The sequence below is a fragment of the Giraffa tippelskirchi genome, chromosome 13 (genome assembly GCF_054371585.1).
Source record: "Giraffa tippelskirchi isolate mGirTip1 chromosome 13, T2T-mGirTip1v1.2.pri, whole genome shotgun sequence".
In the NCBI taxonomy this organism is placed as follows: Eukaryota; Metazoa; Chordata; class Mammalia; order Artiodactyla; family Giraffidae; genus Giraffa; species Giraffa tippelskirchi.
Window position 1 is genome coordinate 104,680,993 of NC_137287.1, and position 12,639 is coordinate 104,693,631.

At 38.9% G+C, this 12,639-nt stretch overlaps 1 protein-coding gene across 20 annotated transcripts in view; it reads right to left on the reverse strand.

Moving 5' to 3' along the window:
* CDK5RAP1 (CDK5RAP1 mitochondrial tRNA methylthiotransferase) overlaps window positions 1-12,639 on the reverse strand; it is a 123,263-nt gene that overhangs the window by 108,231 nt on the left and 2,393 nt on the right. For all 20 annotated transcript variants that reach the window (XR_014073840.1, XR_014073841.1, XR_014073842.1 and 17 more), the window contains 10 exons: window positions 12,282-12,415; window positions 11,532-11,862; window positions 9,846-9,949; window positions 9,315-9,349; window positions 8,183-8,283; window positions 5,621-5,831; window positions 3,822-3,942; window positions 2,239-2,469; window positions 1,098-1,195; window positions 386-441 (listed from right to left, as the gene is read on the reverse strand). Coding sequence is in view for 11 of the 20 variants with exons in the window: in XM_081559709.1 (XP_081415835.1) it covers window positions 386-441; window positions 1,098-1,195; window positions 2,239-2,469; window positions 3,822-3,942; window positions 5,621-5,831; window positions 8,183-8,283; window positions 9,315-9,349; window positions 9,846-9,949; window positions 11,532-11,841 (1,267 nt within the window). In the remaining 9 variants the exon portion in view is untranslated. The remainder of the gene's footprint in view (window positions 1-385; window positions 442-1,097; window positions 1,196-2,238; window positions 2,470-3,821; window positions 3,943-5,620; window positions 5,832-8,182; window positions 8,284-9,314; window positions 9,350-9,845; window positions 9,950-11,531; window positions 11,863-12,281; window positions 12,416-12,639) is intronic.

A 12,639-nucleotide genomic window follows, 5' to 3' on the forward strand; every position in this document is an offset into this window, starting at 1 on the left:
TGTTAACTGGCTATACCCCAATACAAAACAGAAGTTCAAAAAAAAAAAAAAGATATCAATTGCTCCCAAATCAGAACTAATTTAGACCATAACTTTGCTGCTAACGAGCAGAAACAAGGTCTCTCTCATGTTCAGAAACATAAAGACCCTAGAAAAGGAATCTCTTTAGTTTGAGGCCACAAGCTAATCCACATCTCTGAGCATTTCTAGCAAGACCAAGATATTTGGTCAGAAAGAAGTAAGAGAAAGAGAGAAATGAAGCACAGTAAAAGAAGTATTGAAGGTGACACCATGTACTACCACAAGCAGTGCCTGTATCTAACCAAAAAGAATGAGGGTCACTGGTAAAGTAACATGCCCAGCAAAATATGTTTCTTAAATGTACCTGGGATAGACTCTCTGATATGCTGAATTAATTCCACATAAGCTTCTCTTGAATACCTGCAATAAAAAAACAAAAAGAAAAAGCTCAAATGAACCAATCTTCTTTAAATGAATGCTATAAGAAGAGAAGAGAACACTATGAATTACCTCACATAATCATTTTACATTCACACAGGACAGTACAAGAGTAAGTTAAAATATCCTAAAGAGCCCTTCAGATCCAAATCCTGTACTGTAACCTAATCCAGAGCCTATAAAATTTTAATTCAAGAATGTAATTTTAAATAGCTATTTTTATTTAACTAAGAAATGAAGACAAATTAATACTTAATATTTCTAAGATTCTTTGCCAATGTGGAATATAAGGTAAATCACTAGTTCTATACAGTGTGTCATCTGTCACTTTCTCCTTTCAGTCTTATCTTTGCTATACTATTTCCAAAGTAAGTAAACACATAAAAGCTATAAAGATTAAAAATCTCAGTGTGCCTCAAAGTAGGTGCTTAATAAGACACATGCTAAACAAACGAGTGATCCAATCCTGTCTATACTTACAGAATGAACAAAGCAAGTTATAAAGTCTATCAGTTTACTCGTGTAATAAATCTTTACTGAGAAGCTACCATGTGCCACACACTATCCTAGGTTCTTAGACACTGCTTGGTCCTTAAGCATGGATTGGTATGGAACGCCCCTCCCCAAGCAAGTCTGACCCCCTCCGCATGGCCTCCAATACACGGCTGCTTCCACTCTGGGCTGGTAGGTGGATCTGTTTACAGATGTTGTCCCTCTCATGAATCAGTTGCAGAACCTGGTCAAATAGAAAACATTAAAGGTCATCAAAGTCTCACTAAAGAATCTTGCAGAAAGGAATACCACTCCCACTGTTTCTCCACCAAGATTAATTTTTAAGAATTAAGAGGCTGACAAAACCAAATATATAAACCACCCAAATTCTTTACTTTTGCTCAAGCCACGTTCTGTCTGTCCCAGACATTTCACCTGATGGTATCTACTTTTAAAGAGTGAAGAAAGCAAGCAGAGGTCAGAGGTTATGAGGCTATACAGAGACAGTGCCAACAAAGACCAGAAAGGAAAAACAGCACTTGTCTCACCTAGCTTATAAACTAATTAGCCACTTTAAAAGATACCATCAAGAAACTAAAACTAGGAGAAAATACTTGAAAAAATTTACTGACAAATGATTTGTACCAAGAGTACATAAAGAACGTTCACAACTCAATAAGACAAATATTTCAGAGGGGAAAAAGTAGGGGTGGGGCCAAAAGACAGACATTTCACCAAAACAAAACTTTCCCAACAACCCAAAGCAGGCAATGATTATTAACCATTTTACAAATGAAGATGACAAGTTGAAAAGGTCACCTCTACTGGTAAAGAGTTAGTGACAAATAGGGAAGCCTGGCATGCTGCCGTCCATGTGGTTGCAAAGAGTCAGACAAGACTGAGCAACTGAACTGAACTGAACTGGTAAAGCAGTAAAGCAGTGGAAAAGCCAGGACTGAACTCAGCTCTGTCTGAGGCCAAAGTCTGTTTTCTGCTGCATCACATTGCCTCCCTACCTGTCCTTCCCACACCATCTTGTAATAAAATCTCTCTTTGCACAGCCCTCATGGTCCACTGATGGTCTCAGTATCAATCCTACACCTTCCTCCACTTTAGTGGACTTCAAATCTTTCCATAAGGGGGTAGATTCAGAGGGCAATACAGTAACACACCTCAGGATCCCCTGACCTCTGAGGACAGGTGCCTCTGCCACACCTACTGGCTCCAGCCTTTGGCATGCTTAGGGATACTGATGTCAGTCTGGCACAGTAAACTCTCAATAATCACCTCATCAGGAAAGTCCTTAGGGTGGGGAGAGGTGAAACGAATCCTCATTTCAGGATCTATTCTGGACACCTGATCCAGAAGATGAGCAAAACGAAGGCCTCCTTGCTTGGCTTTATAGTTGGTGGAAAAGCCACGGCTGAGGTTGGTGGATACTGCATTGTTGAACTGGACCTCTGAACTGTCCCGAAAACTATTAACATTCTGACCAAGGAGTGTCACTTCTTTCAGCCCCTGAAAAAGGAAAAATAAATATATTGGAAGCAATTTTAAAACTTGTTTGGCAGCGTTATGCCAAATCTCCAACTAAAATTAGCTAAACCTGCCAAGAGTCATCCATAAATATACTCCCTCTTTAACTCAATAATTTCATCTTGGGCATCATGTCCAAAGAACTGAACTTCAGGATAAAACCATATGTAAAAATCTTCAAAGCATTTTTAAAAATAGCAAAAAAGCTGGATGCAAATCCAACATTCAAAAATAACAGCTAATTTATAACACCAAAAATCAAATTGTGATACCATTCTGTCCTTTGAATCTTATATAATTATTATCTATGCAGTATTCTTGCCAAAAATATTTAGTCTACATCCAATCAAGCTTTTACACCTAACTTTCAGTTTACCACAGTTCAGGGGAATATTTTAAATAACAACATGAGGAAGCAATCAAACAAATGGAAATATGTCTAATGCATCATTTAATACAAAAAAAAAAGTGAAAGGACTGTTTTAGGTTAAAAGAGATTGAAGAACTATTACATACAATCAAATGAAATGAAACTATACAAATCTTAATGGGATCTTGGCTTAAAAACAGAACAGTAATAAGACATTTTTGGATAATTAAGATATCTTGAATATGGGCTACATGTTAGAAAATATTAGTTAATTGTTTCCTACTTATGATAACAGTATTATGGTTATGAAGGGAAAAATTCTTCCTACTGAGAAGATGCATACTGACAGATGCAGGGCAAAATGGCCTGATGGTTCGGAAAAAAATATATTTATATATCTACAGAGATAGGCAGATAAAGAACATATGACAAAATGTCAGTAATCATTTTATTAATCTTTCAACTTGTCTGTGATTGAAAATTTGCACTGTAAAATTTCAGAAAGTAAAAGAAAAATGGTTGCTATAAAGACTATTTTTTATTATTTTATTTTGACATAATTTCAAACTTACAGAAAAACTGAGATGGTATAAAAAACTCCCATAAACTATTCGCTCAGATTCAGTAATTGTTAACATTGTGCCTCATTTCTTTATCATTCACATTCACACATTTGTTCTCTCTACACACACATCAAGCCAGAGGATGGTGGAGCCCGAATTCATAATCACCTCATTCACGCTCTCTCCATTCTACTGTACTCCCTCCTAAGCAAACCTCTCTGTGGATCTGCCTATACTTTGTGGGCAGCAACCCAAGATGTATACCCAGGAATTTCTTTCTGGCCAGGTATGGTTCCATATATGTACAGCTGAGAGACAGCACAGGCTGTAAAACTATAGAAAAGTTGTCCTCATCCTCCAACAAACACACTCACAGTCAGAAGGGCTGGAGAATTTCTCACCTGCTCAGAAAGCTTCCTCACTTCCTCCAGGATGGAGGCAACAGGCCGACTCCTCTCTCGGCCACGTGTGAAAGGAACAATGCAGTAGCTGCACATGTTGTCACAGCCTCGCATGATAGACCTGGGGAGGAAAGCACCGGAACTCAGTAAAGGAGCAGGACGAACTGGTCCAATCCAAGAAGAAGGTCACAGCTCCCTTGGCATTTATCCTTTAGCTCTGAATTCTCTTGGCAACAAGCCCACACAGGACCAATCTGCGATCTAAGAAGCAATAAATCAGACATTTTTATCTTTAAAAACTATTAATTGGGCGTTCCCTGGTGACCTAGTGGTTAGGATTACAGGCTTTCACTGCCATGGCCTGGGTTCAATCCCTGCTCAGGGAACTGAGATCCCACAAGCCACATGACATGGCCAAAAAAAAACCTTATTATCTGATAATCACAGGATGTAAACCAAACTGTAACTGGTGGTTACCCCAAGGAACCACAGTAGTGAAGGAATGGGGTATAGATCTTGCACATTTGGACTTCCTACTGCTCATATTTACATATTTTTGAATTCTTTAAATCCAGACCAGAAAAAAATAAATATTATCAAAAAGTACATAACAAGTAGAGACCCTGGATTTAAAATGTAAGGTTCTATATCTCTCATTCATTCCTGATCCAAATGCTAAGTATCTAAGCTACATCACTCTCTTTCATTTGCATCCTATATATGAAAGCCTCAATTTATCTTAGGGAAACAATTATGGATAGATATGTATTAAAGACGTTCACTGACGAACTCAAATAAATATTAGCTATTAATATTTTTATTAAGCATTCCAACAACAGAGTATTGGATAGCCATTAAAATGAGAGGCTGACAAACTTTTTCTGTAAAAAATCCAGATAGTAAATATTTTAGGTTTTTTTTTTTTTTAATAAATTTATTTATTTTAGTTGGGAGCTAATTACTTTACAATATTGTAGTGGTTTTTGCCATACATTGACATGAATCAGCCATGGGTTTACATGTGTTCCCCATCCTGAACCCCCCTATTTTAGGTTTTATAAACCAAACTAATACTGTAGTGGCAAAAGCAGTCACAGACAATATATAAACAAATGTGCATAACTGTATTACAATAAAACTTCATTTACAAGAACAGGTTATAAGCCTATTTGCCAATCTGTTACAGCAAATTTCATGACATAACAAATGTTCATCATTTTAAATAAGAAAAGGTGTAAAACCAAGTATATCAAGAGCTAATTTTTATGAATAAATACACACAAAGCATACACACACAAACAGAGGAAAGAATAGAATGATATACACCAAAATGATACTAGTGTTAATCAACAGGTGGTAAAACGTGTAAGTAATTCTTACTCACTTCTCTATGTTTTTCTATCTTTCCACATATTCTTCAACAAATATGAACTATTTTGTCATCAGGTCTTTTTAAGTTAAAAGACCAAGGGAGGAGAAAAAAGATCAGATAAGCCCAAGACATTTTCTTAAGTGAAAAAAGAGAAGGGAGGGTAGAGAAGAGTCCATATTATATATATGAATGCATGTGCAAAGAATACTTCTGAAAGGATTATATAAGGAACAACAAACATGGCTGCCTCAGAGTTAGTCTAGGAGACTGAGGACGAGAGTTCTGAGGGAGTCTTACTATACCATTTTTTGTCTTTAGTTTTTTTTTTTTACTATGTGCATTATTTTTTTAATGTAATAAAGGTAAGATGTTACTTTAAAAGTAAGGAAAGAGAAGCTGACTCCCCATCTCTTGGTCAGTGACTCACACAAAGGCAGAGGTAGCACTGGGGCTCGTCTGGACTGGCATCACGTCAGCATAGGTCTCATCCAGAGACAGCAGCACATTGGCAGCTTGCTGGCCTGACTCAGCAACAGCCAGCAATCGAGGAAGGTCCCTATAGGCATCTGGGCCAGCCAAAATATCCACCATTTTCTCCCTGTTGAGGATCTCCTCCTTCAGTCTCTCAGCCATGCAGCCTGGGAAGGAAAAGAAATAAGCTGAGACCCGTTCCCAAATCCATGTGGTCTCACGACTTCTTTCCAGTACACGTACAAAAGCACGGAAACTTCTTTAGGAATTTAGCATCATCCCTTAAATTTGCCCAACACTCTATACCTCTGGAACCTGCATATTTCTATATAAGAAAATCAGGAAAAGGGCTCTACAGCAATTCAATTACATGCCTGACAAAAATTAAACCACCATCCAAAAACATTTCTAGACATGAATCATCTCTTTTTTCAATTGAAAATTACTTGGTACTACAAATAAAAACTATTTTGTGTCAAAAACTTATTTTTTTAAATAAAACTTGCCTATATGCAACTGCCCTTACACTCTTTTTCTTTCTTGTTGCCCATGTGCATGTGTGTGCTCAGTCGTGTTCAACTCTGTGACCCCATGGACCCTCCAAGCTCCTCTGTCCATGGGATTCTCCAGGCAAGAATACTAGAGTGGGTTGTGATACCCTCCTCCAGGGAATCTTCCCAACCCAGGGATTGAACTCACACCTCTTGCATCTCCTACATTGGTAGGCGAGTGCTTTACCCTCCTGGGAACCCCTCCTATCGCCCATAATATTTATCAAAACCTGTAAGAAATGAGTTATCCATGTCTTATCTTCCATAACCAAGAAAACCATTGCTATTAGTAAAAAAATAGAATTTGAAAGTCCATTTTCTTAAAAATACCCTTTAAAAACATTTAAGAACAATTCTTGATTGTACAGTCATGTTTTTAGCAGCATAATTCACAATACCCAAAGACTGAAAGCAACCCATGTCCATAAACAGACGTCATACATACACACAATGGATTATTCAGCCTTAAAAAGGAAGGAAATTCTGATACACACGACCACCTGGATGAACCTTGAGGACATTGTGCTAATAAGCCAGTTATAAAAATACCGTATGATTCCATTTATATGAGGTACCCAGAGCAGTAAAATTCATCAAGGCAGAGAGTAGAATGGCAGTTGCCAGCAACTGAACTGAGGGAGGAATGGGAGAGTCATTACCTAATTGGTATGGAGTTTCAGTTTGGGAAGAAGAAAAAGTTCTGGAAATGGATGGTGCTAATGTCTGCACAACCACGTGAATATACTGTATTCCACTGAACTAACTGTGCCTCTGGAAGAGGTTCAAAAGGTAAACTTTATGTTACATAAACTTTACTACAATTAAAAAACAAAAAACTATTTTGGAGATTTCTAACACTCCAAACAGATATATATATATCTATATATGTATATATATAGATATATATATATAGGGGTTTCTATAATGAAGGAATTGAAATGGAACAAAACATCCTAGCTAATCCATCCACCTTTCTGCATCACTTAGTACATTAACCTGTGTAAAAGAATAAGCTCCAACCTTTGTTTTGATCCATCATCAAGAGGACTTAATTATTCCACAATGGATACAATCTATTTTTAAGGTTAAATACATTGACTAAATTCTGGGACCATGAAGGTACAGAGTATTTATTTATTTATTTATTTTTTTCCCCAAGTTCTAACACATTTCTTTTATTGTCTTTTTAGTTATTCATAAAAAAGGAAATATCAGCCAAAATTCACTGCTGCTGCTGTGCTGCTGCTAAGTCGCTTCAGTCGTGTCCGACTCTGTGCGACCCCATAGACGGCAGCCCACTGGGCTCCCCCGTCCCTGGGATTCTCCAGGCAAGAATACTGGAGTGGGCTGCCATTTCCTTCTCCACAGAATATTTATTTTTGAAATATGCCTCCCAGCTCTCTAGATCAGAGCTACCCAATAGAACTTTCTAAGATGAAGGAAATGTGCTTTATCTATGCTGTTCAAACTGGCAGCTACTAGTCAAGGGTGGCTAATAGGCAGTCAATATGTGGCTAGTGTGACTGAAGAAGTGCATTTTTAATATTATTTAAGTGTAATTAAATTTAAATGACCACATGTGACTAGTGGCTATCATACTGGTCAGTGCATAGCTGGATCTTCACTTGGACATGCTTTAGGAGTCAAGATGAAAGGTACCTATCCGATAAATTCAAACTGTCCCTTCAGACTCCAAACTCTCTCCTATCCATTACTCTGTGCTACCACAAGCCACATTAGACTAGGAAGGACAGATCACCTTCTGAGTACCTGTTACTTTCAAGGCACTAAGAAAAGTCCTTTTATGAGCTTCATCTCATTTAATTCTACAGCTTCTGACATTAAGTACAAGCGCTGAATGGGATGTATAAGACTGAGAACCCAGCATCTAAGGGAAACCCTAGCATATAAAGCTACATGGTGCCCAGGTCTCAAAAAACTCACAAAACCTGCAAATTACCAGATACCTAGAATACCAATCCTCAGAGGCACTCGGGAGCGGAGCCGTTTGGACTTCAGGGATTTGAGCTGATGTAAACGATTCCAGATGGTCTGTTCAGCCTTCTCCCTACAAAGAGCAAAAAAGGTAGACCTGAACCTGAAAATAAACTACAGAGCAACCTAAAAGAGCATGACGATGGGAAGAATGGGAATTCCCTGGTGGTCCAGGGGTTAGGACTCCAAGCTTTCACTGCCAAGGGCACAGGTTTGATGCCTGGTCAGGAACTAACATTTCACAAATGGTGCAGCCAAAACCATTCCTAAAACGAGTCCTCCCTACACATCCACAAATCCTGACAAGCCTTTAAGCCAAACTCGAAAACAATCTATTTCACAAAGACTTCCCAAACTCTCCTGGGCTGGCGAGTTTGTTCTCCTATCACTTTAACTATTCTTTTCCCATACTCAGCAATTTCTCCTTTTTACTGTTTGATTTTTTTACGTAGTGCTTTCTGCTACATGTTAGAGCTATTTGTGTATCTGTCTTAGTTCCCATATCAGACTAAGCTCCATGAAGTCGGGCTCCATGGAGGAAAGGTTCATTTCTGAATCTCCCAAAGCACCTAGTTCAATGTCCTGCAACAAAGACCCTCAGAACAAAAATGCTGGATTGACTGATAATACAGCCAGCTGAGGAAACAACACTAACATGTCATGTACACAGAAACAAAGTAATAAACAGGGTATGTTCACTTGTGATGGATGCCACCCATCTCTGTCAAAGAACTCTGTCCCTGGCCACTGACTGAACCTAGCCCTTATGATGTGAGGTACAGCATAAATATGTGCAAGAAAAACCCCAAGAATTGTTGGGCAACTCAGCACACTCTGAGTTTCCTCATCAATAAAATGAGTTTGATAATAGCACCTACCTCATAGGGTTGTTATGAGAATCAGTCAGTGCACATATAGTGCTCAGCACAGGACCTGACACAAGGTATACGCCCAGCAAATGCTGACCATTCTATCAGTACTATATTCACTTGGAAAACTGCAAACCTGCTGACTCATCTCCATGGGTTGGGTCAGCCTGGCACTGCTGGCTCTGGCATTTTATATAAGATTTATTCACTCTCTAGGTAAAGAATAAATTCCCACCTGATAGAACATGTGACAAGGAGAATCACATCAGCCTGGGTAGAGAGCAAGGAAAAAGAGGAAAATTATGATCTTTGAAATCAGCCTTGCAGAATCACTACCCACAGTCCTTTTTTTCCCTCCAGATTGTGGTGAAACATACATAAAATTCACCATTTTAACCATTTTTAAGTATATAGTTCAGTAGCATTATGTACACTAACACTGTTGTTCAACCATCACCCCCATCAACCTCCAGAACTATTTCACCTTTCCCAACTAAAAGCAGTAGGCATTAAACACTAACTCCCCATTTGCCTTCTCCTCACAGCCCATTTGCAATCTCGTTCCTTGCCTGAAGGTGAGCACCATCATAAAAGTTTCAAAAATAACTGCAACAAAAGTACACCTCGGTCCCATACTCTGCACTTCCCTCATGGGAACTCACTCTCACAAGGCCATAGCCTGTTCCTAAACCTCCACCCAAGAACTAGCACAAATGCAGCATCTCACCCAGGCCCAGGAAACAGGGAAAGAGGGAAATGTGTATACCTCCTGAAGGTTACTGGTCCGCAGATAGCCACTCTTCTGTAAGATGGACCAGGCTATCTCTGTGTCATTCACATTCATCTGGCAGCCATAGGTCTCAAGGTAGACTGTAATGAGAGGGCAATTCCACAGGTAAGAAGACAAAAAGGGACCACATGTCTCAAAAGGCTGCCTCCCCAAATGCCCCAGAAACACCTGAGGCACCTGGTTAGTTGCTTAAGTCCCCTGATGCCTCAATTCAGAGACACTATTAAATGCCAGATGTACCCCCAAATTATTTATAATGAAGCCTTTTGGAACAAAAGAAATACTTCATTACATACACATACCAACTATAAGTCAGATCATTTAAAAGTGGGGAAAACATGCTCCTAAGACTCAGGAAATATAGTTATACAGAATGAGGTTCTCCAGCCTCTAGAGATAACAGCAGTGGCTAGAGGGTCCATAAAGCCACAAAATAAAAATGAGGCAACTTCCTACAGTAACTCCAAACATCTTAAATGAAAGTAAGCATGGCTAACATGACATAAAACACATCTGCACAAAGTTTTAAGAACATGAATTTCACACCCAAGCAAGCCCCTTCAAACTAAATCCCTGTATCAACCCCCATCCCACCAACACACTTTAATCCACAAACCCAAATAAATTCTAAATGGAGTTAAGAGCTGAAGGACAATCACATGAAAACCAATAGAAAATAGCAGTAATTTTTTAAAAAAAGGAACAATTGGGAATTTTTCTAAACGTTCCTTGGCTCACTTTCTTTGTCTAAAAAAAGAAAACACCAAACTTATGTCAGGGAGAGACAGAAGGGAATAACAAATTTTAAAGGACTACAAAAATCTGAGAAGTCATGAGGTATACAGGCACCTCGATTTACCAATTCAATGCCTAGACATTTACTCTAGAAAAAAAATTTTGAAGAAGCAAAGTGATCTCTATACGTGTGAATATGTGTATCTGTGTGTGTATACATACTAAGGCACTTTTAATAGTGTTATTTGTAATATAAAAATTTTTGAAACAACCTAACACCCCAACAATTGGAAAACATCATGGTACAGCATGTGATATTTTGCAACAATTTTTAATTTAATTATGAAGACTGGTATTTGGAAGAATATTAAATGAAAATAGCATATTACAAATAATTTGCACCATATGACTGCGACCAAATCATTAAGAGTTACAAATGGAAGCTTTTTTTGAAACAGTGCAAAAGGGGAGAGGTCTGGTTGTCTTTCAATGTGTTTTCAAATTTTATTTTAACACATTTTAACTGAGTGCATTATGTTTCTAAGAAAACCTCTGCCTAAGCATAATGATTTTCTATAGCACCAACTGCAAAACCTGCCTTATAACTTAGGATGATCTAAAAATCAGAACCGAGATTACAGGGTTTCCAAAGGTAACCAAAGAGAGGACTCTCCAGGACTTCTACCCACAAGTTGCATGTATCAGAACTGTTAAGTTTCTTTATATTATTGTTAACTTGGTAGAGGCTGATGATACCATAACTTAGCAGCCTTTCTACTCTGTTAACCCTCTTTGAGAGTTAACCTTCTACTGAGTTAACCCTGTTAACTCCAAAGCCAGGTCTATAAAAGATCTGTTAAGAATCAGGCCATGAGCACTGAAAGGGAGTAAAGCAGGAAGTCCAAAAAGAAGTAAAGCTAAACCAACCTTTTCTCTGCCTTCCTAAAAGTTCATCCACTGTGAGATACGGGGGTGGGTCCTCTGCTTCTGGAGAAAACGGTTTCTCTGGAGGAACTGAAGCACTTCTTAGAAAATCCTGAAAAGTTGGTCCAGTGGCCAGCCTGGAGCTGAAATCCTTCCAAACTCCATCCTCCTGCTGCCTCTCTGGACTGGGACATGCAGAGCTGGGGACACTGCCATGAGCCCTGCAGGTCCTGAGCAGCAGCCAGGACACAGAGGCCAAGGGCCCCTGCCTCAGACACCTCTGGGCTCGGAGAACACACTGCAAAGGATGCATGGCACTAAAGGAGCCCACAGTCTGCAACAGAATGACAGACATCACCAAAATGTATTGAGCACTATACACAGGGCACTGCTCTAAGCATTTGAAATATATTAATATTTAATCTTCATAAAAACCCAAGAACCTACTCTTAATAATACTGTCCCCTTAATAATATTTTAAAGGTGGAAAAACTGAGGCAACTTGCCAAATTATCACAAAAAGTGCTAGAGATGAGATGCAAATCCAGGCAGTCTATTTTCAAAACAGAGGAGTGACAGAGATGAAATGAGAAGACCTGACAAAATAACCTTGAGCCAGGAACAGTTCCAAGGACTTTAAGTGTATTAATTCTTTAAATCTTTACAGCAATCTTGAGTAACATAGGCAACAGACACCATTATTATTCCCATTCAGAGAGGAAGAAATAGACACAGAGAGGGTGAAGAACTTACCTAAGCTCCCACAGCCAGTAAGCAGCAGGGTGGGGATCCAAATAAAGGTCTGAATTAAAATAAAGCTGAAGCTGAAGCTCCAGTATTTGGGTCATCTGATGCAAACAGACAACTCATTGGAAAAGTCTCTGATGCTGGGAAAGACCGAGGGAAGAAGGAGAAAAGGGTGTTAGAGGATGAGATGGCTGGATGGCATCACCAATGCAATGAACATGAACTTGGGCAAACTCCAGAAGATGGTAAGGGACAAGGAGGCTTGGTATGCTGTAGTCCATGTGGTCGCCAAGAGTCTGACATGAATGGGCCACTGAACAACGACAACAATTAACACAAAGACTATGCCCCTAACCACCCTGAT